The sequence below is a fragment of the Aquila chrysaetos genome, chromosome 17, assembly GCF_900496995.4.
Source record: "Aquila chrysaetos chrysaetos chromosome 17, bAquChr1.4, whole genome shotgun sequence".
In the NCBI taxonomy this organism is placed as follows: domain Eukaryota; kingdom Metazoa; phylum Chordata; class Aves; order Accipitriformes; family Accipitridae; genus Aquila; species Aquila chrysaetos.
Genome location: NC_044020.1, coordinates 1,517,107 through 1,545,014, shown reverse-complemented (window position 1 = coordinate 1,545,014; position 27,908 = coordinate 1,517,107). Strand labels below are relative to the sequence as shown.

The 27,908-nt window shown below is 49.1% G+C and overlaps 1 protein-coding gene across 1 annotated transcript in view; it reads left to right on the top strand.

Moving 5' to 3' along the window:
• CACNA1I (calcium voltage-gated channel subunit alpha1 I) overlaps positions 1-27,908 on the top strand; it is a 172,771-nt gene that overhangs the window by 127,089 nt on the left and 17,774 nt on the right. Inside the window, 19 exon segments of the mRNA XM_030041229.1 lie at positions 207-610; positions 8,825-8,976; positions 9,598-9,783; positions 10,478-10,595; positions 11,066-11,221; positions 11,660-11,750; positions 14,325-14,527; positions 15,715-16,131; positions 17,060-17,160; positions 18,240-18,363; positions 19,193-19,261; positions 20,110-20,294; positions 20,634-20,760; positions 21,858-21,983; positions 22,469-22,558; positions 23,552-23,744; positions 24,846-24,997; positions 26,694-26,803; positions 27,407-27,540. Of these exon segments, the coding sequence (XP_029897089.1) occupies positions 207-610; positions 8,825-8,976; positions 9,598-9,783; positions 10,478-10,595; positions 11,066-11,221; positions 11,660-11,750; positions 14,325-14,527; positions 15,715-16,131; positions 17,060-17,160; positions 18,240-18,363; positions 19,193-19,261; positions 20,110-20,294; positions 20,634-20,760; positions 21,858-21,983; positions 22,469-22,558; positions 23,552-23,744; positions 24,846-24,997; positions 26,694-26,803; positions 27,407-27,540 (3,138 nt within the window).

Sequence of the window (27,908 nt, the reverse complement as noted above, 5' to 3'; positions counted from 1 at the left end):
CCTTTTGGTGACATAGCCAGTCAGTGTAAAGCCTGCGACGGCAATGGCTTTTATTGCTGCCCTTGAGATGATGTGCCAGTGTTTAATCGTCCTTACAGCTAAAAAGCCCAGTTACCCTGTCTGAATACCCAAAAGCGAAACAGGTGCCCAGTTTTGATGTCTTTTTCAAAGCCTTCTCCTTTAAGCGTGATCATTTCTCTCCCCAGGGCTTTGCCAGCAGCACAACTCTCTTGACTGCCCTCCTCAGGGCTTGGTCCAGCCTATTGCTGTGACAGCAACCTCTGATCCCACCAACTGCCCCCGATGCCATAGGGGGGAGCACGAAGTGTCCCGAAGGCTCTCTGTCCTGGATAGCGCTGACTCGGACCAGGAGGATGGAGGAGCCAGTGAAGAGGAGGGAGCGGGCAGCAGAGATGAGCAGGGTGCCTCGGCACTGGAGAAGGAGGAGGAGGAGGGGGACGAAGGCGGACGGCTGAAGCTCTGCAGTGACATGTGGCGAGAAGTGAGGGTCAAGCTTCGAGGGATTGTGGACAGCAAGTACTTCAACCGTGGGATCATGATCGCAATCCTAGTGAACACTATCAGCATGGGCATCGAGCACCATGAGCAGGTAAGGCACCTCAGGGCACGGGGTGGGCAGCGGGGACTGGTGAGTCCTGCCTGGGGTTACGGCTTCACTAAGCAGCTGATGCAACTTGGTGGAGGCAGAGATTGAGCAATTTGGACTCCAGGCTGCAGCACAGATGGTCCCAGCATGGCTTTGGAGAAAGCCTCAGGATCTTGCAGGGTCTTTTCTTCCTTATCCCTGCACTTAATCACTTTCTCTGTCTACATGTACTTTCCTCTCACCTCCTTTCAATCCCTCTCTTTTTCTCCTCTCTGCTCACTTGTATCCCTCTGTCTTTCTTTTTTACCCTGTCCTCTCTTTCCATCTGCTTCTCTCTCCTTCACCCTCGTCTCTTCCATCTTCCTCATCTCTCTCTCATTTCTCTCTTCATTAGCTTACTGAATCCTTAGTCTATTTGGTTAATTTAATGTGCCCTCTGGGGATGTCACAGGCACTTCACCAGCATCTCAATTCAAATCCATCAGCTTGCTAGCTTTTCCAGCTTAATTAAGAGATGCCTGAGTACAGTCTATCTATACAAGAAGGCTAGGAAAGGCACCGCTTCCCATCTCTGGTCATTTTGGGGGCTCAGGTGGCTTGAGCCTTTCTTTTGCCCTGGCAGCAAGAAGTGATAGATAGGTCAGACATGGACAGCAGATGAGGGCACAGGTTTGACTTTCATGCCAATAGTTTACAGACAGCTCTGAGTCAGCAGTGCACTTTATCCTAATGACAGACTTGTGAGATGGAGAAGGATTGTGCGCCCTCATTTTATAGCTGGGAAACAGAGGCTGTGTCTACCTTGTGATGTGCAGAGCCAGCTTCAGAGGGTGTTAAGCATGCCCATGACCTTGCATCTGCATTGCTGGCTGGTAGCTCTGCTGCACTTTGCATTAAAGGAGTCCATGCTGTACATCTGTGTCTCAGGTCTATTCTGCCAGTCTGAATGTGACCATGATTCGCTCCATGTGTCTGCCCAGATCACAAAAATAAGAGATCACTCCACCACTGAGATGCTGACTGCATTGAAGCTTTGGAGACCAGGTGAAGTCTAGTCCTGAACACAGTCTCAGGCAGCAAAGAGACAGGCAGTGAGTCTGGTTCAAGCAAGGCACTCAGGTTTGTCCTGTGCTGTATCAGGATGGAGATATCTTGAGACCCAGCGTATCTTAAATTCCCTGTTTGAGGCAACACGGTGTCTGAGCCAGTATTTGAAGCCTCAGATGTCTGGATCCCACCCACGTACCAAGCATTAGACCATTTTTCAAAGCCCAGCTAGTTTCTGATACAAGGATGGGAAACCTTAATTTGATCCCAGAATGCAAAACTGCACTGGATGCTTCAGTACCAGAAAAATACTGGCAGGAGCTCAGAGGAGAGGAGAATGAAGAAGAGGCTGGAGGGGTTGACTCATGAAAACAGATAAAAAAGAGCGATGTATTTATCACGTAGCAGAGAGATGACTAAGGGTTGAAGCCCAGGACAATACAAAAACTGCCCACTGATGTTTTAAAGATGTGAGCACCAAGCAGGGAGAGGCATTGTTCATTTTGGTTTATTGGAGACAGCGTGAATTAAGAGTTTAGCAGAAGAATATTTGAGCTGGAGGTAGAGAATTCGCTCTCATGTTCTGGCTATTGTGTGTGCAGATTTAAGCCCTTCTAGGCCGCCTCTGCTGTGTTTGTACAGCCCGCAGCAGAGTGGGATCTGCCTGCAGCCTTGGGGTTTCTAGTAGCAGGTTATTAATGACATGTCCTTAAAGTTACGCTATCACTTTTTATCCATAAGTAGCTAGGAAAAGCTTATGACCCTGCATGCTGTTTCTACTAGTAAGAGATGTCAGCTGAATTGATCACAACTGAAAAATGTGGTGCAGCCTGTTTATTTAAAATATGTATACTGAATCCTGTTTTCCTGGCACAAGATTAAAAAAAAAAAAAAAGTATATTCAGACCATACCATGAATTCCAGGTGCTTTTGAGTCAGCAGTTAACTTAAAAGCACGCAGACATTTGCTCTTCCCTTTGCTCTCTTTCAGTTTTCCACAAGCCATGCTATCAGTACATCTCAGGCTGGTGCTTCATCCCCTCCCTTTCTCTCCTTCCTTTCTCTTTTTCCAGTTGTTTTTCCTCCCAGAAAATTTTCACAGAACGATATCGGGCAAAACCCCTCTGCCCAGAGATCTGTGATTTGCAGGGTGACGCCATCCTACGACTGAAGGAGCTTCTGTTGCTTCGGCTACTTCATCATACAAATGTCTCCTGGCGCAGAGCTAATGTGTATAGAGACCTCTTGAGACTTTATTTTCTGGTGCATGGGAGATCACAGCCCCAGCCACTCTCTGGGGACGTATCTGGCTGCACTAGAGGGTGTGTGAAGGTGCCGCAGGTTTGCGCAGTCCTGGGAGCAGCTCATGGCACATCCGTCGGTTCCTTGCTGCTCCGCTTGTTCACGGGGTTATGCAGCGGTGAGCTGGCCTGCTGACCACAGCACCCACCGACCAGCAGGTTAAGGGGTGAGAGAGGCTGCAGGAGCCAGGCACAAGGTTCGGGCTCAGGAACAGAGGAACCTGGGGGACAGAGCCCATGTGCGAGTCTCACCTTTGATTCCTGAGCCTTGACCAACAGACAGAAGAACATGAATTATAATTATGTTTGTTGCAATTCAGGGGTTTAACGTTGACGATGTTTTTGTGCCAGGAGACTTAGCCTCAGCTACTCAAACTACTTTACTCGGATCCAAATCACCTTCGAATTTGGCTTTGTTTAGCTTATCCGTCCAGACCCTCGTCCTGTCCTGTCCTTTTCATGTGGCCAAGACAGCTTCCCATCTCCTTATACATTTCTTGTGAGGGAAATCAACTCATCTGGGGACAAACTGCACTGCTATGAGTCATTTTTAATCCTTAAGCTTATCACAAGTTATCACTTGTAAACAGATAAGTTTATTCAAATCCATCAGTGTGCATTATACCATGTAAAATCCTCAGTATTAGGCCTTTAGATATTGCTGGGACACTGCACAACCCAAAATCCATCATTTCAAGCTTTGTCCTGCTTGAAATAGTTTTTGCAGTTCTTCAGATCTGCTTCTGCTTGGAAGTGCCTATTTTTAAAATCCAGTGTAGAAAGTCAAGATATTAGATGCTTCTGGCTGTCCAGAAGGATCCTTTTAAGAGGCTTACTTTTTTAATACTCAGAGAGGATGTGGTGTTTCTTGCTTTTCTCCCTTATTTAGCATGAGGATGAAGGACTGGTCCCAGCTGAATGTCCCAGGCTGCCTTTCTCATATATTTCTTGCACGGCCTGTTGGACTCAAGCTTCTTTGCCATTAGTAGCCAATGAGACAATTGATGAGTAACTTGGTTTATCTTATCCAGTATCTACTTACAGTATTCCTTCGTACATCAGATCAATACTTTATGAGGTCTGTCTTGTGTGGATCAGGAGACGATCCCTTGTTTCCTAACTAGACCAGCCCTGTGGATCAGTACCTTCATATCCTTTAGCCTGTGTGATTTCCCTTTATACCATCATTTATTGCATCCACAAGTTCATATTTTACAGTTATTGCTTCTCTTCTACTATTTGCTGCTTGTCAGAAATATTCAGCAAATACCCAAGCCAGCTCATCATACTGACATTTAGTAAATGATGGAACAGTCTCCCTCGGGTGGTAGATGAAACCACATTACTTCAGTCTTGTAAAACTAGGGTATAACAAAACATCACGAAATCCTGCATTGGTTGTAGGGTGGCGATTAGAGTAAGTAAAAGCTAGTTGGTATGTTCCATGGCTGATTTCTATGACTCTTCTGATTATTGTCAAGTGACTTTGAAATGGTGAGTAAAAACGGACAGGCTGGAGAGACCTCTCTATGGAATATTTCTCTCTCGTGTTCTCAGAGGCAGTGATGTGCAGGTACGGTTTGGCAGGGCTGGTCTGCACAGATCACGTCAATCACTCTTCAGTTTCTAGACAGCTGCAGATTTAGAAGCTTGGGAGAAACTTCTCCTGCAGTGGCTTTATGGTGGTCTGCATATTCTTAACCTTTCCTATAGTGCAGGAGTTTCTGTCTGCTGTCAGATAATGGACTAGTTACATTTTCAATCTAATCTGACATAAGAACTCCAACGTTAGTAAGAAACTGAAAAGGGGGAAAAGAGTTGAGCCGCTGCCCTCTATTGCCCCAGTCCTAGTTTCTGATCACTGGACAGGTGCTGTGAAGTAGATCTGAATCATACATTTCAATCTCAATATTTGATCTACATTGTTAGAGATTAAGGACTTCTTGCCATGAAGGTGTGAATTAGGTAGTTTCATGGATTTGGAAAGAGATCCATATGCGGAGTAGGTGAACCAGTCTGGTTAAAACACTGGCTCTGGGTATGCTTTGCCCCCTGGGATCTCTCTCCCTTCAAGCCACCCTCCTCACCCCAATACTCAGCTCCTACAGTTTTGTTCAAATTTCTCTCCTAGTGTGGTGGGTAAACCGGTCTATCCTGGCTTGGCAACACGAACAGACTTCTTGTGGGGAGATTTCTGGTGTTAGCTGGTTTTGCTTGGACTAAAGTAGCCGTGAGTTGAGGCCTTTCCTAGCGGATACTCCAATTTACAGTTTCTAGGTAAACCTGGGTGGCTTGGGATGAGGTAGCCTCACTAATGGTTTTGATGATAAATGCCTGAGTGCTGTCTGTGGGAGCCTGGGGACCTCTCACAACTGTGAGGTGACACTTCCATTGTGTTGGGGATCCCCTGTGTCGGTAGGAAGAAAGGGAAAGAACCACTTTTTCCCCGTTCGCTTGCCCCTTTCATCAAGTTCGTACTTCCCTGGCCAGAGAGAGTCCCCTGCAGCAGCCGTGTCCCAGCCCCCAGCCTTGTCCGCTGTCACTCGTGGCCCCAGTGCCCCAGGTACAAGGACATCCCCGCACAGGGGACAGCCCCTGGTGCCCCCGCCCTGCAGCCCCGGCTCCCAGCTGATGGCTCTTTGCACTCTGCCGAATTATCTGTATTGCCAGAAACGGCTGCAATGCAGGATCTGCCTTTAGCCAGCGAGTGTGCCTCTCCAGCTGGCTCTTCTCTCTTTTTCTCTTCTTTTTTTCCCTGAGTTCATTCCTTTTTTGTTGTTCTTCCTTCCCCAGCCTTTAGTTCTTTCCTACTCCATTTTAAAAAATCTCTCCTCTATTTCTTGTGGGTGCCAGTGAGTTTATTTTACTATTTTTTTTTTTTCCCAGCTTTGTTTTTTGTTTCCTCTTTTGCTGCCTTTCTCTTTGCCCATCTCTCCTTCCTTTCCCTGCCCAGTCTTTCCTTCCCCTCTCTCTAGGAAGAATGCTTTGCTGGAGCTGATTGATGGCCCATTAGAAAAAGATTAACAGGTGGAGGCTCCACTAGAGAAACAGATGTCAGGGAGAGGAGGAGAGATGGGGGAACAGGTGACCTTTTCCACAAGTGAGATGCAAGCATGGCTTTTCAAACATCAATTGCTCCCTACGACAGCACAAGAGAGAACGTGTGGACAGCAGAGAGGAGGATATCCACCATCATAGCCTGTTGCTTTTTTACATTGCTCGTTCTCACTGACATAATAATTTGATTCAGGCTGAAATTGGCATCTCTGTTTAGCATATGGACCTCATGTTCCCAGCAACTGTCATTACTGCCTGGCTCTCCATGAAGTGATCTTCATCTCTCCACTCCCGTGTGCACTTGCTCATTCTTTCTCTCTCTTTGCTTTTATCTCCCCTCCTTTCCCCCTCATTTTCAGTATGGTTTTGTTATTCAAATGTAATTACGGGTGGAAATTGAGCCATCTCCCCTTTTTTTGATTTTAAAGAAATGGAGTATTTCAATAAAAAGTTGTAGCAAGGAGTGCAAGAAATTAGCAATGGGCATGGGAAGCCACAGATGTGAGGAGCAGTTTCCAGTGCATTTGCTCACCTGGGAGGATCTGGGCCCCTGGGGGTCCCAGAGCAGGGGTTAAAGCAGACCCCAGCTTCAGGGGGACAGTCAGACCCAGAACTGCATTCCTCCCTCAATTCCTCTTCCACCAGCTGACTAAGTAACAGGCACAGCAAATGCAAAGGCTACCCTTTAGAAAAACAGCAATTTTGCAGTCCTCAGGGAGAGACCCTGACTCCCCTTCCTAGTGGGCACTGAGTTCATGGTAAAAATATTGGCTCTGACCTGCAGGGACTCTCCTTTTTGTTTCCGCGGTGCCAGAGTGTCTGTCCTCTCTTGCCCTCAACAATAGGCTTTTGCAGTTTTCTTGTTCCCTTCCATTTTATGTGATGCTTAAAAGAGTGGCCTGGTGGCCAGGCATAGCTCAGACCAATGTGAAGGAAGAGGAGAATCTTCAGCTGCCTTTTTGGCACAGGTATCCGGACAATGAGAGCAGTACTGGCTGCTACCACAGCACCTGGATCAGACTCAGCTCAAAGGCTTGGAGCTGGGGCTCAGTGGCGCGGTAGGTGAAACGTCAAATTTGTAACCTTGTCTGAGGTGCGACATACCTGCCCCAAGGTAAACATGGAAATTTGGGCCAGAGGAGCGCTGAAGAAGTGCCTTGGAGCTGCTATGCCTTGTCCCTGCTCTTGGGAAGGTGGCACACCTTCATCTGGAGCAGGTCCCCACCAGCTGCTGCTTGGGAAGGTGATGGCCAGCAGCGTGCTATAGCCAGGTGAATCGCTCCAGCAGTCTCATGCGGTCTGAAGGGCATGGGTTGTCTAGCCTGGCCCCAAGATGCAACCCATTATACTGGGAGGAAGTTTTTCTCTCACTCTGGGAACATTTTGTACCTTGCCATTGCCGTGGTAGTCTCCCTGGGCTACGTGTGTGTCCGAGTATGTGCAGTATAGGCAGGCTTGCACATGTGCTGCCCCTCGTGCGTCCGACCTTGCTGGAGACCTCAGCCCTTGCTGTTTGGCCGGGTGCAGTCCTAGCCCCTGGGTGAGAGGTGCTTTGAGCAGATGAGTCCATCCCAAATTCAGTGTAGGGAATGCCTCCACAGGGGATGGCAAGATCCTGGCATCCTTCATCAGTGACATCAGCACAGCCTCCATCTCCCTCTGAAGCAATGTTTCATCATTCCTGAGGAAACAGTCTAGACCCTTTCCTGACCTTGTCAGAGAAGTTTCCAAGGCTGCACACACTGAAGAAAAAGTCATTAATTCAGAAAACAAAAGGAGGAGTAATTTAATTTGCTCAGACTTGTTCCACTGATGAAATCATTAAAACACTTTCTCTCATATGCACAAACACATTGGTCTCTGGTCTCTGCTGGAGAAGGCTGTATCACAGGGGCTGAAAGATGTGTCAGAGATTCAACAGAAAAAAATGCCTGAGGCAGGGTCAGAATGCCTTTTTATTCCTTTTTTTTTTTTTTTTATTTCAACACAGTCATCTTGTGTCATCCTTGGAGGTTTTCACCTTGTGCATCTCCCTTTCTCCTCTTGCTGTCCATTTTTCTCTTTTCTTCACCCTGTCCTGCTCTTCCTCTCCCTTACAGGTAGGCGTTAGCAGAGTGCCCCTTCTTGCTGTTGTCTTTTTCATCTAGTCTGATATTTGCTTGGGTAATTATTGAGACCACTCTGAGGACAGAGGCATGAGAAAAGACTGCTGGAGCAAGTCTGGAAAACTAATGCATACCAAGGATTTGGTGGGGAGTTGGGGAGATAAAAATGGGGAAGGGAAAAAATAGAGGGGAAAGGGGCAGAGAAGTACAGCAAGGTTTAGAAGAAGATAGGAAACTGTTTTCCTATCATTCAAATGTTTTCAGAATTTCAGCAAAAAAATGTGCCAGCTACCTGTGGCAACCTCAGAGGAAGATCCTTGAAGAAGGAGGTTGACCGCAGATCAGCTACTTTTGCCCTGCTTCAAAAAATACTCAGTTCTTTGCACAAAGTAAAGCAGCCTTTAGCTGGGGGACCAGGGTACAGAGTGGGATATGGGAGACACTTTGTCAGCCTTGGCCGTGTGAGTGGCTGTGGGGCTCCTGACCACCTCTAGTAAAAGAATTTGTTAGGGACATAACCTATGATGAAGGTAGTAAATGTGCAAAGGAATCTGGAGTGCAACTGGCTCTATCCAGCTCCACTCTAATCTCACCCATGGAGCTTTGCAGCTCCTTACAAAGCCTGTCCTCTGGGAATAGTGGCACTTTATTTCCCATAATTGCAGGGCTCTTTCAGTTCTGACTCTCTGAATTTGCCTTCTCTCCAGCCAGAGGAATTGACCAACATCTTGGAGATCAGCAACGTTGTCTTTACAAGCATGTTTGCCCTGGAGATGATCCTGAAACTTGCTGCTTTTGGTCTCTTTGATTACCTCCGCAACCCCTACAACATCTTTGACAGTATCATCGTCATCATCAGGTGACAAGGGCCTTGGGGATCAACTGAAATACATACAGAAGAGTACTGCAGAGCTTTCACATTTTCCTGTGCCTTTTCAAAAAGGATTTAGCAGCTATACTAGGAGGAGCTGAGCTGATGCACAAGGCCAAGGATTGGGAGACCACGTTGTCTTTTCCCAACATTTGGTGACCCTAGGCAAGCCACATAGCATTTCTGCCCCTTAGTTCTCTCCTCTGTAGAATGAAGGCAATTGCAATTGCCTTGTAAGTCCACAACAAATATTAGCTGTGAAATGTTTTAAAAATGCAAAAATTAAGGATGCTACAAAGGTTTAATGTGTGATAGAAGAACTTGTCTTGCTGGAATTTAATGCTGTAATCCTTTCTTCATTCCTGCAACATACAGTACCATGTTCATGTTCTTAAGGGAGAAATGCAGCTTTCTACACATAAGTATAAGCCTATAGTATATACTTCTAATTATATCCTGCTCAAACAGATTTTCTCTCAGCCCCCTTTATACTTGCTGCCAATGCAGAGGTGAAAACTTGCATTAGGATTGTTATTCCTCTCTCTCTTCTGTTCGTTCACTTGTCTTTCATTTTGTCCCTCATACTCCCTGTGCCTCTCTGGGCCATAGCATCTGGGAGATCATCGGCCAGTCGGACGGGGGCCTCTCTGTGCTGAGGACTTTCCGTCTCCTGCGGGTGCTGAAGCTGGTGCGTTTCATGCCTGCACTGCGCCGCCAGCTTGTGGTGCTGATGAAGACTATGGACAACGTAGCCACCTTCTGCATGCTCCTCATGCTCTTCATCTTTATATTCAGGTGAGGAGGCAGTTAGTTGCCTCACTGTGTTTTGGAGAGGCACTGCATGGCTCACGTGGAGAGCAACTTCAGAACATGATTGCACGACTTGTCTTGCCCATTGCTCTAGGTTCAGGCAGTCCTGACAAGCGCTTATTTGTTCATAAGGGCCGAGGTTACTGCTGCCCTAAACTGGGTTCAGCAGCTGAAGATTTGGCCTGGATGGGGTGGAGAAATACTGCCACCAAATGCGCATGTTGTGCATAATGTCCCATCACAGGATAGGTGAAGTTTCTTGGTAACCAACACCGGCTGCAGGAACAGTTCGGTCTGGAGGCTGACTCTGGCAGAAGGGTGGCAGGAAGCAATCAAGAAAGTCTGTCAGCGCATCCCGTGGATGCGGTGGTAGGGAGGCGAATCAAAATGAGAGCAAACGAGAATGATGGGAAGAGCAGATCTGAAGGCCAGGTTGGAGGGAATACGTGAGCTCTGAGGCAGTACAGGTGGAAAGCCAGGGGTTTTGGTGAGCTATAGGGGTGCAATGCACAGCTCCTTCTTCACGGATAGGTCCCAGTGGTCCGGCTGTGTTGTTCTACCCCTCGCTCCTGTGGTGTTACATTAGACTGTCGGGAGGAAAAGAGAATGACTCTGATGAGCTCATTGTGGTGGCAGAGGTATTTATATTTGACACCATCTCCACTTCTTGTCCCAACAGCATCCTAGGAATGCACATCTTTGGTTGCAAGTTCAGCCTCAGGACAGACACAGGAGATACAGTTCCTGACCGGAAGAATTTTGACTCCCTGCTGTGGGCCATCGTCACCGTCTTCCAGGTGAGCCCACTTTGGTCTCTTTGGGTGGACCAGGCCAAAGTGAAGAGGATGAGGAGGTGCTTCTTCTCATTGAGGAGCATTGCACTACGCTCCTGACAGCACAAAAGGCTCCAGCACGTCCTGTTTAGAGGAAGAACAACTGGGCATTGTAACCAAACGAACGGTGTACCTCTCAGACAGGAGGTCTCCTTCCTTCCTAGGAGACAGTTTGCAAAGGTCACTCCTGTCGTGGTAACTCGTCCGCTTAACGCTGTCACGTCAGCCCATGACTGCCCTCGCAGTCGCTCTTGTTTATTCTTGCTCAGCTAACGTTATCAGGGCAGTACCACAGCTGGACAGTGACAGTGGGCAGTGGGTGTGTGGTTATGGCGAAGTCAAGAGGCCTGATGTGTATCCTTTCACTGTCCTTTTCTGAGAATCCCCTTCGTGTTCTTCCTTCGTGTTTATGTGGCCTCTGCGCCTGGTTGCAGATCCTAACCCAGGAGGACTGGAATGTTGTGCTCTACAATGGCATGGCCTCCACCTCGCCATGGGCATCGCTCTACTTTGTGGCTCTCATGACGTTTGGCAATTATGTGCTCTTCAATCTGCTGGTGGCCATTCTCGTGGAGGGGTTCCAGGCTGAGGTGAGTTGCCACTGGGGCCTCATCAGGAGGAGGAATAGAGGTGCTAAAAGGGGACCTTTGAGACACTGTGAGGGTACTGGGGTGGAGGACTCCCAAAGTATCACACCTCTGTCATTTCCCTTGTTAAGTTCAGGGCGGGCTTCATTTAAAAAAAATGACAGCATTAATGCTTGCAAGGAAAGAGACAAGCCCTCTGGAAGGGAGTTCACAATTTGCATCCTGTGCAACAGACCCTACCCTAGTAGGGTGAGTCCTTTGTTCCCTCCAAAAGCAAGAACGCAGTACGTCAGCCGTCACAGGTCACGCAAGGCTCTTTCCAGTGATCACAATGATGCCTGGCTGCCAAGGAGGATTTTACAGCTGTTCCAGCAATGAAAGACAAGAACAAATGGTCTTTTCTGTTTGTGAGTTTCCAACTTCTAAATTTTTGTGTTCCAGGGTGATGCCAACCGGTCATACTCAGATGAAGATCAGAGTTCATCAAACATGGACGAGTTAGATCAGTTCCAAGAGGTCCAGGAAGGCTCAGGTACAATAGCTCAACCAACCTCATTTGCTTATCTCCCATTGCTGTTTAGTGAGAAATCTGAAAGCAGATTCTGCAGAAAATTCACTCCCATCTCCAAGAACTTTCCAGTTTTCATTCTGAACTTTATGCTAGTTTGTGGTGTTATCTGTGGAAAAACAGAGCTATGTTGGCATCCTGAGGAATGTGATAGCCAAGGGGAGCAGTTCTTGAATGACCTACAGAACGTCAGCTAGGAATGAGAAGTGAGACTGTCTCTGCTTAGCTTCAGGGGCACCATTTCAGGAACACTGTGACCCGGTCCTGGTTTCAGCTGGGATAGAGTTAATTTTCTTCTTAGTAGCTGGTACAGTGTGGTTTTGATTTAGTGTGAGAATAATGTTGATAACACACTGATGTTTTAGTTGTTGCTAAGTAGCGCTTAACCTAAGTTAAGGATTTTTCAGTTTCCCATGCTCTGCCAGCAAGTGGGTGTACAAACAAGAAGCTGGGAGAGAGCATCGCCAGGACAGCTGACCCGAACTAGCCAAAGGGATATTCCATACCGTAGAACATCATGCTCAGTATACAAACTGGGGGCGAGTTGGCCACGAGGGGTGGATCACTGCTTGGGCATTGGTCAACAGATGGTCAGCAACTGCATTGTATATCACTTGTCTTTTCTTGAGTTTTATTCTTTTTTTCTCTCTCTCTTTTAAAATTCTATTCCTTTTATTATTATTATTATTATTATTTATTATTATTATTGTTAGTATTACATTTTATTTTACTTTAGTTATTAAATCATTCTTATCTCAACCCACAAGTTTTACTTTTTTTTTTTTTCCTGATTCTCCTCCCCATCCCACTGGGAGGAGGGAGGAGTGAGCGTGTGGCTGTGTGGTGCTTAGTTGCTGGCTGGGGTTAAACAACAACAGACCCACATTTGGATAGGGGATACCAACACATTAAAAAGGACTTGGACAAATCTGGCAGTCTTGCCTCATAGCGAGAGGCTAATGAAGCTTAGAGAAACCAAACAAGTGACTTGAACACACACTCTGTAAGTGCCGACCATAAGGAGAGATTTCTGATGGTAGATGGCTCTTTAATTGAGCAGAAAAAAGCATAATGAGATTGTAAAGGTTGGAAGCCGAAGCTAGACAAATTCAAACTGAAAAAACCCACATATTTTTAAGGAAAGATAATTAACTGTTGGAACCGTCTGCCTGCAAACTTCTGGGTAAGGTCTCCACCCCTCGAAGTCTTCCCTTGAAGGCTGCAAGTCTTTCTACGAGGGGTATTATACTTCAGACAGGACTTGGTGGCAGGGAGCAGCAAGAGTATCCTGCTCCGCAATGGATGGTGAGCCAGGAGCTGAGAGGGAGGGACAGCCAGGCAGGAGGGCAGGGACCATGCCGACAAAAGCACAGTACTGGCACAAAGGGAGCAGAGCAGGTCTGCCGACACTAGCCAGGGTCAGCCAATTGTTCGGTGATTGCCAGGCAAGTCCACAGTGGTGAGGCAGGTCTGGGGTCAAGCCAAGAAGTCCAGTCAGCTAGACAAGATCAGGATCAGCAAGGTGCAAGGTCAGGCACAAGCATTCTCACAGCATAACCCAGACAAGGAGCACAGGCACAGGGCTGAGCTTAAATGCAGCTCCCACAGCAAGGAGCAGTGGCTCCAGCATTGGCTTGTTACAGCTCTTTCCTGCAACTTAGCTGTTTTCACGGCAGTCTGATCCCGGGTTACATGGCTGCACCGTATCAGAGCTTACCTTGAACGTAGAAAGCCAAACCCCCAGGAGGGCAAATGGGGAAGAGGTTGCGGAGCCTGTTGGTGCAATCACGGCTGTGACGCTGCGTGCAGGTGAAGATATGTGACCTTCGTGATGCAATAGGTCAAACCAAAATGAAAGTTCCAGTCCTTTCGGGCATTAAAATCCAGTACCCCATCCTCTCCATCCATCTGAACAAATGCTGATGGTTGTCCACAGCACCTAACATACCCCTCAAAGGTGTCCTGTATCTTCAAGGTCAATGATCGGTCGTTTGCAGAGGCCCAGTGTAGTAGGATAGACTGGGATGAAGAGTGTGATTGCAGGAATTTATAAGTAACCTCAATACGTGGATGGCTGTGGGTCTCCCCACATCTTAGTCTCTTCCACAGTGTCTAAGCCTAACTGCTTTAAATAGCCAGTCTGACAGTCGGTGGTATTTGTTCAGACCCGAAGATGCAGGTGTCTGTTCTTGGCATGCAGAAGTACGCTATCCTCCCCTGGCTGCCAGGGTTCGGCTTCTTGCTCTGCCCGTCAGCCTGAGTCTGCCTGACCAGCACTCTGCTCGTTGTCTGGCCCCCAGGAGAGCTGCCGTCAGTTTTGGGGACTGAGGAGAATACTTCAAAGTCTTCCCAGCTTGCACTGCTTTTGCCACAACACCCTAAATCAGAAGGAATCGATGTTGATCGGTGCTAAACAGCTAATATTCTGTTAGCTGCTGCTAACGTGCTAAACAGCTTAGACATTGAAACAGTCACTGGATAGCGAGGAACCCACCTTCTTCTTTTGCTTTCTTCTTCTTTCTGCATCTTTCCACCCAGATCCCAAGCTCTGTGCAATTCCTGTGACCCCTAATGGACACTTGGACCCATCCTTGCCCTCTTCCAACCCACCAGTGGCTGCTGGGGGGGCCACCAACTCTTCACGCATCTCCCTGCAGCCTGACCAGATCCGCGTTGCGGTTGGCTCCCGGAAGAGCAGTGTGATGTCCCTGGGGAGAATGACCTATGACCAGCGGTCCTTGGTGAGTGAGTGAGTAGAGAAGTGTGTCATACCCTTCTTTTGAAGTCCAAGCACGCTGTTGTCTTTCTGCCGTCGTCCGGGGATTGCTGTGGAGGATTGCACTGCTGCTGCTGTAGGCTTCTAACACAAGCACATTGCCTGTCTTTAGGAAGCCAGGTCAGTTCACATTATTTATCTAAATTTCCAGATTATTGAAGTCTATTTCCAGGTTATTGATCTATATTCCATTGAGTGTGGAATTCAGCTCTTTTATGTTCTTCTGGTGGGAGAGGGGGAACACCAAGGAGACAGAGTGTCCCTCTTAGTGTGAAACATGTTTTGTCTCCTTGCCCTTTCCTTGTTTTTGTAGGGCACAGGACAAAATGATGCCCTGAGTTGAGAGCATAGGAATATCTGGGTGATCCCAGAACTGCCAAGTCCCATCACAGATGGGTTTTCTGAAGCTTTTCTAACAACGAAGAGAGAAATCTTGACTTGGAGCTCCCCATAGCAGGTCCTGCTGCCCCTTAGCACTTCCCCAAGCACTGCTGGCTGTCCAGCCGATGCACCTCAGACCTGTCCACCTTGTAACATCAGCTTCTGGGCTTTCTACCCACTGACACACACAGCTTTGGGGAAGTGCATCGGTGCTCAAAGGGTTCGTGCCCCTGTTATTTCTAAACAGGGAGAGCTGTCAGGCATGTACTACATGATAAGTTGCTGATGTGGTTGGACTAGACTGTAACCAACAAGGCTGTTTCTCTCATTTCTTCTTTTTACTAAGACTGTGCTCAAAGATGGTGTGTCAGATTATCCATCACCCTGTACCTTGTGTTATCCTCTACCCCAGGGCAGCATAAAAAACTGCCAATCAGATATTTTGAGAGCTTTATTCTTACTCTGTGCTGGTGTAAGTAACAACATCAAGCACCTGGCCTTTGGCTTTATTATTTACCTTCCCCGTAAGTGCTTTGCACACAGATGGTGCTATAAAGTAATCACAGCTGACACCATTACTAACTCATTATCAATTTATTGTCAGATATACAGAGGTTGCTGCTAAATTCCCACCACGCAACTTCCTCAGTGGCTGAAAAAAGGCAACCTCCCTGCCCTAGGGGCCCAGGGAGAAGTCTGTGATCTGAAATAGGATTGCATGCTCCCTCCTTGTGCCCGGAGTTTCTGAGTCCCCGTCCCCCTCTCTTACAGTCCAGCTCCCGCAGTTCCCACTACGGTGCCTGGGGCCGCAGCGGAGCCTGGGGCAGCCGTCGCTCCAGCTGGAACAGCCTGGCCCGGGGACACAGCCTGAAGCACAAACCTCCCTCTGCCGAGCACGAATCCCTCCTCTCTGGGGAAACGCACAGGGCGGCAGATGGGGAGCCGGACGGAACGGGAAGGGCGTTTCATCACCGCCGGACGCTCTCCCTGGACAACAAAGGCTCCTGTGACCTGCTGGAGTTGTCCTCGGTCCCGTCTGGCAACCGAGTGACCCATAAGCTGGGAGCAGCATCAGGGGCCAGCGAGCATCAAGACTGCAATGGCAAAATGCCCAGTATTGCCAAGGAGATCTTCCCAAAGATGAACAACCGCAAGGAACGGGGAGAGGATGATGAAGAGATAGATTATGTGAGTGCTTGGTGGAGGGAACCTGGGGTTACACTGCGGTGCTGTGGGAAACCCCAGATCCATCCTCAAGTTTCAGTCTCTCTGACACATGGATGGGAGAGCTCGCAAAGGTGCTTTAAGCACAGCTGGAGGGGCATCACCGAACGCAGATGGGACCTTCTAGACCCAGACAAGCTCAAACCACGTTGTCAGGCTGCCTGCAAGGCAGTCGTACAGGTGGATGGTGGGAGGAAGGACAATATAGGGTCACGTGCATGGTCGTTCGGGGGCTGTTATTTCAGAGCAGTGCAGCCAGCGATTTCTACAGGCTAGGAAAGGTCAGGCTGTGTGAGGAGCAAGAGCTATGCATGGGAAAAGTCAGCAGCAAGTACAGGCACAAGAGACAAGGCAAGTGAGTTTTGCAGTGCTAGCCTGGGAGACTGCAGTGCCCAATCTGTGAGCAGATCAAAGGGTGGAAGAAGTGGAGGGAGGGTCAGTAGAAATTTGAACAGATATATATGCTGTATGAAATTAAATCACTTCCAAGCCCAGGTGCCAGCAGAAGGCCTTCCTGTCCTGGCCTCTCATTTAGCTGAGGTAGCGAGGAAACACTGTGCTCACGTAATGGAGCCACTCCAACAGCTCTGAGAAGGCATCATGGACAACATCCTGCTCTAGGAAGGACATCAGCAGTTTTATTTGTAATGATCTGGGGAGGAAACCGGATGCCAAGGGGTAAAAAGGCCCTGGCAAAGCAGCTCCTACCTCCTTTTCAGTGGCTTGTTTCTCTTTGAGTCCATGTCCTCGTTCAGGGGCTTAAAGAACAGCAGGTAGTGCACCTGGCAAACTGCAGGTAGTGGTGTTTTGGGGTCAGATGTGAAAGGAAGATGCCTCTCTCAGGCAAGTGGGAAGGTAACCAGTGGCACTTGCTTCTGCTGTGTCCCTCCAGAGCCTGTGCTTTCGCATCCGGAAGATGATGGAAGTCTATAAGCCAGACTGGTGTGAGTTACGGGAAGACTGGTCCATATATCTCTTCTCTCCACAAAACAGGTTTGTGCAGTTTTAGCCATGAAAGGGTTGAGAAGATGGGGCAGATTCTGTTGCCGTGCTGACCACATCCCCTGAGCTGCATGTTAGGTTGCAACTTTAAACTTACCAGCTGGGAATGTGTTTTGTCTCCTCCATCTCCACTTCTACAGCCAGACAACATTTCTCTTCCTTGATTCTGGAGATTAAAGGAAGGATGAGAATCCTAAATAGCTATTGTGACTTTCCCTCCCTTTGGAGCATCCCATTTTTCTTTTGTGTAATCATAAATATTTATAGCAAAGCAAGGCAGGGAATACTAACATTAACCTAAAAAGGAGAAGGAATGTATTATTAACTACTTCCTAATACTGATATTTCCTCCCCTGGTACCAGAACAGTCTCTCCACTTCATTTTTAGTCCCAGTACCAACTTATCAGCAGTCATATCACACATTTTAGGGCAAAGTTAGAAATCTTCTTGCCTGAAAAAAAGAAATTTGGGATAAATTCTTCCTTCGAAAGGGATCTTCCCACCAGGAGAAAATGTCTATGTACCCCAGCCAACGGTATTCTCACCCATGTGCATTGCTCCTTGAAAAGAAGGGGATTTCCTTACAGGTCATGAAGGAGAGCTCTTTGCTCTGTGTGACACCTATGCTAATGAGCACAGTGTCTTTCGGAGCAGACAGAAGTGTGGTCCCCATGACTGCCAACCTATCTGCCTCTCCTCAGCTTTCAGCATGTGGCCTCTTTGCCCTGGGGTGGTACAAAGTGTGAGTTTGGGAGGAAAACTGAAACTCAGCCTCTTCTCTACAGGGCAAGAGAGGAGCACAGTGGTGCATATAGTGATTAGGAAACCACTCTGTCACTGGGGCAATGGATGAATGTTCAGCTCCTTGCTCTGCCCTTGCTCTGCTCCAGGCTCCCTGTGTGACCCTGGGCCACCCTGGGATATTGCCATGGCAAGGGACATCAGTATCAGTGATAGGAAAACTGCTACGTCAGAGCTCAGTTTTGGCCAAACTTCTCAATTCTCTGTCCTCACAGCTCCTAACATTGCTCTGCCCAAGGCACAGGTGCCTACTGGAACTCTCTTGCAGGTTTCGCCTCCTCTGCCAAACCATCATTGCTCACAAGCTCTTTGACTACGTTGTGCTTGCCTTCATCTTCCTGAACTGCATCACTATTGCTCTGGAGAGACCACAGATTGAACACAGAAGCACGGTGAGCACCATTTCCTCCCACCTGCTTTTTAGCACAACCTCTGACAGAGGTTCGTAAGTGTTCCTGGCGCTGGTATGACCTCTGGAATAACTTCAGCATTAAACACCAGCTCCCACTCATCTATTCAAATGCCCAAGTATTAGTAATTCACATAGTGCACGCTTCCCCTGCAGGGTCTTATAATGGGACAACACGCTTTATAAACAGTAATCATAGTTCCCTCCCTCTTGGAAAGTAAGAGAGTCCCCCAGGCACCTGTAGTTAAGAGATGACTGGCAAAAGGGACAGCGACTGGGGACTAAAAGATAGAAGTAACTTCCATTCTGTACGAATGGCACGTCATCATTCATGTATGCTGCTTTTAAGCCATCTTGGAGGTGGCTGAAGCTGGCAAGTGAAATGGCTTTTTCTGCATGTCTGCCTTAGCGATCCCCAGACTCTACTGCACTTACACGCAATCCAGTGGTCAGTGCTCAGCAGCCCTTCGGGAAGGAGTCCCAGGTCAGCGTAGCAGGTCATGACTGAGCAGCACTGGCAGAACAGGGCAGAGAGTGCCTTGAAACCAGATTTGCGGGATTCATTGCAAATCCCATCTACTGTGCTCTTGCAGAGTTGCGTAGGATCCTGTCCCAGCTGTGGCATGGGGCTGAGCCAAGGTGTATGAGCTAAAAGCTGCCCAGTGCTGGCCTTTGCCAAGGGCACCTCTCTTATTTTCCCAACTTTCAGACCCTTCACAGGAAAGCAAAAGCTATCAAGTTCATCAGAGGGGCCTGACAGAGTGACAAGAAGTCATCAAGGTACATTTAAGGCCTTTCTCTGTTTTTTCTAGGAGAGAATCTTTCTCACTGTATCCAACTACATTTTCACAGCAATTTTTGTAGCTGAGATGACGCTGAAGGTAAGTTACTGGAGATGAAGAGCTGAGAGCTTTTTCCCAGTGTCAGGAACAACATGGTTCACGTTTGCTCAGCACCCTTCTAAAATCTTGCCATCTTTTCAGTGTGTGAGTCCTTCCCTCTACCTTGGTAAAGGCAGATACTGCCTGGGGTTGTGTCCTCTCTTGTCAGACATGGAGAGGATGTTTATCCTAGGCTTTAAATCTGAATGGATCTTAGTATCCGGGAGGAATAGATGACCTTCAGGTATGGATTTTGTAATGATATCAAACGTCCATTCCCTTTCTCCTGGAGCAAGAATGGGGGAAATAACAACAATATTAATAAAATGCTCTTAGTTGAGATAATTATTCAATAGGTGTCTAAGTACTTTGCAACAATAGGGAAATCTTGTTATTCCCCTCCTGTGACTGGGAAAGAGTCCTAAAACGGGGTGCCTGAAGTTAAACCCCTAAAATTCATACCTGAATTACGGCCATGATTTGCAGGGTGTTCAGCTCTCCCCAAGGCAAGCAATTTCTGTAGTCCCTGCTGGTGTTGAGAACTGCTGAGACTCGAACCACCCCTTTAAGAGCCAAAGTATGGGTTTTGGTGCCCGATTTTACCTCCCAGGTGATCTCTGGACTGGGACACTTGTCCCAGGTCTGTGGTATGGCAGGGAGAGGTTTCCTGTGTGTTCCCTACAGTGTGCTGTTGCTCAGGGACGCAGAGGAAAGGTGGGAAGATTCCATGGCCCTGTCATTTCTGGAGTTATGTGCCACCACTTTCCCCAGAGACGTTTTCCTTCATAGCCTTCCAGGCAACGTGGAGAGAACCCGTTTAACCCCCTGTCCTCTCCCCTCTCTTGCAGGTGGTCTCCCTAGGCCTGTATTTTGGGGATCAGGCTTATCTCCGCAGCAGCTGGAACATCTTGGATGGCTTCTTGGTCTTCGTGTCTCTCATTGACATTGTGGTCTCAGTGGCCTCTGCTGGCGGTGCCAAAATTCTGGGGGTGCTGCGAGTCCTCCGGCTGCTGCGCACCTTACGTCCCCTCCGGTCAGAGCCCCACTGAGCCCTGCTCGGCCCCGTTTTCCCACCGAGCCCCCCCAGGAAGGGTCCCAGAATCAGATCCCGCTGTGCCAGGCAAAGTGTGGTCTTTGACAAGCCATAAGCCACAGGGAGGTTCCCCTTAGCCGTGTGGCTCTGACCCTGGAGGTACCTCATCAGACAACCAGCCCACGGGACAGAAGAGGCTTTCTGGTCACAGGACAGTGGTCCCCACTGATGGGTCACTGCACAGCAAGAGTGGGGGTCCGCTGCTGCTGAAAATGCTTAGCTTAGGCCAAACATCCCTGCCCCGTCCCTCTGTCACCGCTCCCCTTCCTTCCCTTCCAGAGTCATCAGTCGAGCCCCTGGCCTGAAGCTGGTGGTGGAGACGCTCATTTCTTCCCTCAAGCCCATAGGAAACATCGTCCTCATCTGCTGCGCTTTCTTCATCATCTTTGGCATCCTGGGTGTGCAGGTAGGTTGTTGCTGCCCATCAAACAGCCCCTGTGCCCACTCCCCTGCCACGGGCACCCGTACCCCCAGGTCCTACAACAGACACAACCAAGCACAGCAGGAGGACCAGGCAAGCCAGGAAATTTTCTGCACCTGCCCTCCTCCATGAGCTTCTCCCACCATAATGTCCCACAGCCTTTGGCAAGGACAGCCAGGTCCTCAGCGAGTGCAGGCGTGGCTGGGTGTGTGAGACAGGAGTTAACGCTCACGCCTGGCAGGAGCTAGATCAGGGTTTGGGACAGCGTTACAGGGAGAGCCCAGGGCTGGGCTCGTCCATGTCACGCCACGAGGGCAAGCAGCTCAGCGTCCGCTTGCATGAACCCTGCCTCCAGTCAGCTCTGTTTCTCCCCCTCGCTCTAAGCCCTAAATCCACCCACAACCTTCTTTTATTTTTTTATTTAATCCTCTTTATTTTCAGCTGTTGCATTGCAGAGGAGCAAGGGCGTGGGCGTTACTTCCATCTCAGGGAATGCGCTATACTTAGTCTGCTCTGATGCATCTGTACAAATGCACAATCCAGTACCTTCCATATGGGGAAAGAGCCCTGGGCAGAACGGCCACAGCAGTGCAGTGCAGCTTTGTGAAAAAAAAAAAAAATAGTATCTGAGAAGCAGGGGATGTTTTTTCTGGTTCTTTACCCTCAGATGAGATCTTCTTTTCCCATCAGCTCTCTCACTAACTGGGAAGCAGGGAGGGGAGATTACTCTTGGTGACTAAATAGAAGATTTTTTTTTTTTTCTCCTTTTGGGCCGGCGGCTCTAATTGCACCCAGAAAGGCTGCCCTAAAGGCTGTCAGATGGTAAGGGCTTACAGTCACTGCTGACCTGGGGCAATGGAGGAGGCTGAAAAGCCAGGTGTGGGTTTATGAGGGTGGCCCTGGCTCCTTGGCCATGTTTGAGCCTGTGCTCTACGTCACGTTGGTGGTCCTTCCTACCTGTCATGCTCCACCTGGCTTGCAGCCCTGCACCCCACCCACCATCTCGGGAGCTTCTGCACGTCCCAGGGAGCATGGGGACCGCTGTGGGGAAAGGGGCTGATGGGGTCACTGCCATCCTGCAGCTCTTCAAGGGCAAGTTCTACCACTGCCTTGGAGTCGACATCAGGAACATCACCAACCGGTCCGACTGTGTGGCTGCCAACTACAAGTGGGTGCACCACAAGTATAACTTCGACAACCTGGGACAGGTGAGCGTGCCCGCAGCCCCCGTCTCTGGTGGGAACCCAGCACAGGGTTTGTCTCCTCCTATAGGTACCTCTCCCCGGGGCACAGATGCAGTCCCTGGAAAGCCTGATCCCTGGGCCAGGAGGGACGGTTATTTGGCATGGGTATCCATGCCACTAGTGTCACTAGTGCATTGGTATCGGGATGATGCTTACAGGTTGTGGGGGAAAGAAAAGTGGTGGCAGCAGAGAGCTTGATTTTCTTTTACCTCCTGCCACAAAGCAGATGTTCTTCACAACCTCTCTCCTCTGGTGGGTCTGGCTGCTCATGGCCTCCTGTCCCCCCTCCCTCTCCTCCATGGGGGAAGGAGCAGGTTTTGATGTGTGCAGAGACACAGGCAGGAAGAGTATTTCAATGTTGTGTGTATTAGAGCGTAAACCCATGATTTTTTTTCTCCCAGCCTGCCAGATGCACCTGCTCCACATCTGCTTTGCTTTGTGTGTTGCAGGCTCTGATGTCCCTCTTTGTTCTGGCTTCCAAGGATGGCTGGGTCAATATTATGTATAATGGACTAGATGCTGTGGCTGTTGACCAGCAGGTACGAAGACTTCCTTGTGAAAGGACCTTTTTCATTTTCCTCGGGCTAGTAAGGCAGAAGCATGCTTTAACATCCTGCTTCAGACACCTCCCTCAAACCAAGAGTCCCTTCCAGGGCCCTTCTGAATCCTTTGCTCGCCTATTTGCAAGGTGTCAGGGTTGTGCCTGGTCCATGCAGGGAGGTGCAGCTGTGGCTGTGCAGTGCATGTCTGTAGTAATTCTCACCCTTTACTCAGTTTGGATCTCACAGCAGGTCTTTATCTATTTGTAATGACAGAGGAACAATGCCATGTGCCTTTCTGGTCATGCTGGCTCCCTCCTAGCCCACAGATGGTTATTTTAATACCCTGTAAAACAGGGACTGTTGGCCTGCTGCCCATTGCATCCCTATTCCTCTACTGCTAAGGCAATGACCTTGATAGTGTCCAGTGTAGGCACCTGCCATGGGATGCAGTACCACAGGCTTGAACCTCGGGGATGATGCTCCATTTACCTCTGAACCTCTGCACAAGGTGCACCACCGTTGGCTTTGTAGGCTTTTTGTCAGGAAACCCTGTGAAAGCCAGGGCCTCCTTTCTCTCTGAGTCTGAACAACATTTCTATTCCGGTCTCATCATCGTTTTGGTGGTGTGTGGATGTGGTCTCTACTTGCCCTCCAGCCAAAGGTGTTCCCTGGAACCCATTTTACCACATACAGGTGTTGTACTCCATCAGTGGCTGGGGTTGTACCCAAATTGTGGGTGACTCTGTGCAGGCAGGCCCTTGCCCTTGACTCCCACCCGCTCCATCAATCACCAGCTGATGCCAAAATCCAGTCAGCCAATCGCAAACTGCCTTGCCTGTAGCCCCAGCTCTTCCCAGCCCACTCCCCTGATTTCCCTAACCCCTCCCCACCTCCCCAGCAGCCAATCACCATGGCAGGTCCCACCCCCATCATTTCCATACCACCATGCATCCGACTGACTGACCGCCTCTGTTCTCCCTCCTCCTCCAGCCGGTGACCAACAACAACCCCTGGATGCTCCTCTACTTCATCTCCTTCCTCCTCATCGTCAGCTTCTTTGTGCTCAACATGTTTGTGGGGGTGGTGGTGGAGAACTTCCACAAGTGCCGGCAGCACCAGGAGGCTGAGGAGGCACGCCGGCGGGAGGAGAAGCGCCTGCGCCGTCTGGAGAAGAAGCGAAGGAGTAAGGCACAGCCTAAGTGTTTGGTCGGTTCGTAGGCCAAGGTTTTCTGAGAAAAGCCTTCTCCTCTTCTTTTTCTTTCCTGACGGACCGGTCTCTGAAATGCATCGCTTGTGGCCACGCTCTCAGCCCTCCTCCCCGTGCCACTGCCGTGTCGCTACGCACCTCACTGGGGCGGTCTGGGGAAGGGGGGTGGCTGACGAGGTCTGCTGGGACTGCGGGGAAGCCGCTGGGGTTTTAGCACCCTGCCCCTCGGGAGATGAGATATACCAAAAATACCCCTGTGCACGTGCTGGTGTGCACTGTCAATGCGGGACGTATACGCGTCGGTACCCATCCTGGGCTTGGGATAGTCCCACCTGGGCTTCCTGCAACCCAGCTGGTGTTTGGGGGAAGACCTTGACAGACTATCCTTTGTGTTTAAGCCCAAATTTAAAGAAGAGGGAGGGGAAAAAAAAAAAGAGGAAGGCCCTTGTGTTTTGTTCCTGGCTCTTTCTGTCAATGTTGCAGTGTCACTCCTTGGGGTCCCAGACCCTCCGTGGTGAAGAAAGCCCTCTTCCCGGTGTTTCTGTCCTCTTCTGTATTACCTTTAGACAAAAATTGCAAAAGCATACTTGCCCCTGGAAATCATCCCTACTACCCCAGACTGATGGGGTTTTTCCATTTGCAGCCTGTGGGCATGCTTTCCCTTCCTCTCCTCCAGTTTTTCCCCTCTCTCCTGTGACACCCCGGGGCCTCTCCTGGAACCATCTGCTCCCTTTGATCATTTGTGATCTTAATTTGTCGAGGCATGAAATGCTGATTTAGTACCATTCCCACAAACATAGACTAACAGATTTTCTTTCTAGCATTCCTTTCCTTGTCTTTTTTCTACTTATTTTTTCCCCACTTCTACTTTCCTCTTTTTTGCATTTTTTCCGTCCTTCCTATGTCCCCTATCTTTTACCTATCCTTTTCTGTTCTTTCTGTCTCCCACGTTCATTCCCTTTTCTTTCAACACCTATCACCACTCTTATGCCTGCTCCCTCTTCAGTGTTTCTTACCCATTTCTCTCTTTCTTCCAATTTCTTCCTAATTCTGCCCATCTCCCTCTTTCCACTGAAGAGGCGCAGCGTTTGCCGTACTATGCTACCTACTGCCCCATACGCCTCCTTATTCATTCGGTCTGCACCAGCCACTATCTGGACATCTTCATCACTTTCATCATCTGCCTCAACGTGGTCACTATGTCCTTGGAGCACTACAACCAACCTGTGGTGAGTGAGATCATGGAGATAAGCCCTGCCTCGAGTCATTATGTTATTTTGCTACAGCTCTCTGATGACCACTGCCCACCAGCATAGGTGGGACGCTTGAGTGTCTCTTAAAAAATACTGTTAAAGTGTTGCAAGAGTTAATGTAGTAGGCAAAGTTATGTGAAGAGTTTTGTATGTATCCAGAAAGGTCGCCCCTACTCAGACATCTGTTATCCATTAAAATCAATAGAGAGAAGGCATCTAAGCAAGAGTCAGGCCCCTAGAAAGCATGGTGCAATTAAGTCTCTGTGCTTTATATTATTAAGTGGATATGTGGGTTGCCCAAATTTAGCTGCCTGGTCTGCTTTGTGTGTTCCCCTGTCTCCTAACAGGAGGAGTCGTGGAAGCAGCAGTGCCCTGAGAGCTTCAGGCTTTGCATCAGGTTTCCAAATGTCAGTCCAATTCCCCTGCCATATGGCCTGAGCTGAGAGGACTAGAGTGGCTGGTTGTGTGTCATGGGATGGGATGTCTTTACTGAGCCACCTTTTTTCCGTAAGAAGCTGCAGGGCCAAAGCACTGAGCAGACCCTCTCTCAGCTGCAGGGGGTGATTCCCAGTAAAGGGTCTTGAAGGCCAAATAGGTTTTATACTTTGGCTGGGGAAGACCACATACCTCTTGGTGTTCCTGGTAAAGTTCTAGATGCCTTTGGTGGGGAAAAATGTATGCTGCACGTCTCAAAGGAGCTTTCTGTCTCCATATGTAGACAAAGCATTCATCATGACATCGGCCCAGTGGCATTTCAGTTTTCTTTTCGGGATAGCCTTGGTTTAGGTGACAGCTCTGGTGTCTGAGCAGATGCCATCCAAAGTAGCTCAGGCTTTGATCAGCAGCTGAATCTGTCTGTCCTCATTCAAATCCACTGCCAGGCTCCTCTGTCTCTTGCCCAACTGCCCAGCTTTTATCTTGCCCTTGATGGTGCCCAGTTCTACTCTGCAGGAGCTCTCAACCTTTATCTGTTGTCATCCTCGTGTCAGGCCTTTGTTCCTCAACAAGTCAGTCCTCTTCCTTACTCCTCAATTCGTTCCCCTGGAACGCAGGTCCAGCCATGCCAGCCTGCTGTCAGGCTCTGCTAAAGAATCTTGCCAAAGCACTTCGAACCCTTCCAGTACAAACTGCCACCAAATGCTGCCCACTGCTCACACTGGTCCACGGTGGTGGAGAAGGGGCAGCACATAAAAGAACCAGAAGCCCAACAGCTAAGAGATGTCACATATGCCTGCCCCAGACCAAAGCACAGAGGCGTTTCCTTCCATCAGAGGTGATACGTATCCATGACTGGAGTAATCTTCATGCCTTAGTTCTTGTTGATGGCTATGCCAGTGCCATTAGCATGGTGGCATCCAGGTGGCATGGGCTACTGGCAGAAGAGAGGGCTGATGGTACTTTGTGGATTCTCCTTGCAATAGCCGCCTTCTCCCCGTTATAATGAGCAATACAGGAGAAAAGAGCAATAACCGATCCTGAGAACAACAAGGGGCAGAGGGGTCAGCTGGTGGTTGCCCTTAGTAGGCAGCCTCCACATTCAAGTGGGTAGGAGGCATGGGGCAGCTTCCCCACTTCCCAATGAATTCCTGGCACTCAGGAGAGCCTCCCCACCCAGGTTATGTGCTTGATGTTGCTTTTGCTTCAATTCTTTACCCTCCTTTTCTGCTGGCAGTCCCTGGAGACCGCCCTCAAGTACTGCAACTACCTGTTCACCACTGTCTTTGTGTTGGAGGCAGTCCTCAAGCTGGTGGCATTTGGTCTGCGGCGATTCTTCAAAGACAGGTGAGCGGAGGGTTATGTCAATTGTGACTGTGGGACAACTGGGGTTGGGGTGGAGGTCTTGAGGATGAATCCCTATCTGGAGTGTGAGGTGGTAACAGACTGCCCTGACTGCCTCCCAGTTCTGCGCAGCATGGACCTAGCTTGAGCCAGCATGAGCCGCAATGCGTAAGCAATAGTAAGAGTTGTCCAAAAATTGCCTCTTGGTTGGCATCTGCTGGTTAGGCTAGAAAGTAAAGGAGGTGGGGTTAGAGAGAGCCATTTTTTTCCTGCCCCTGAGGCAAACTGGGAGCATGCTGAAGCAGAACGTATATAACGAAGCTGATTCGAGGTAGTAAGGCCATAAAAAGCTGAGCCCATTAGTCAAAGCATAGCACCATAGTAACACAGCTCCATGCTTTCAGACCAGGCTGGCTTGCCTCTGGCTGCTCAGGGTGTGTGCAAAGTGAATCTCTGTTTGTCTGCAAAAGCCCATATAGGCTGTCTCAGAGTGGGGCCTTGAACTCATACATAAAGAAATATTTAGGTTGAAGTGGAGACAATTCACTTTCAGGGAAATGGAAAAACTCCACCTTCCTTTATTCTCTTCATTTTTTTCTTCTTAAGGTGGAACCAGCTCGATCTGGCCATTGTGCTGCTGTCTGTCATGGGCATCACGTTGGAAGAGATTGAAATCAATGCTGCTCTCCCAATTAACCCCACTATCATCCGGATCATGAGGGTGCTGCGTATCGCCCGGGGTGAGAGAGACACTGGCCAGAGGCACGGGTGTAGGGGGCCATGGAGTGGGACCTGGTGCCATGACTCACTGAGCAGTGGCTGTAGAGTCATGGGCTCGCCCTGTCCCTAGCCCTGGGAGGGAGGCAGGGGATGTGATGAAGGACAGCCTAGAGGCCAAGGCTTTCTGCTCCCTTCAGCCAGGCATTTAGGTGCAGTGGTTTTAACAGGAGGTGAAGGACCAGGAGGGTGAGCAGATCACATCAGAGCTGAACTTTCCCTGTTGTTTTATGGGGCAAGTATGGTAGTGGTGTTTGGAGAAGGGGCCACCAAGCAGGTTGAAGTTTGCACAGGGAGGGGACTGCATTTTCCTGATGGTGGCCAAGGTGTG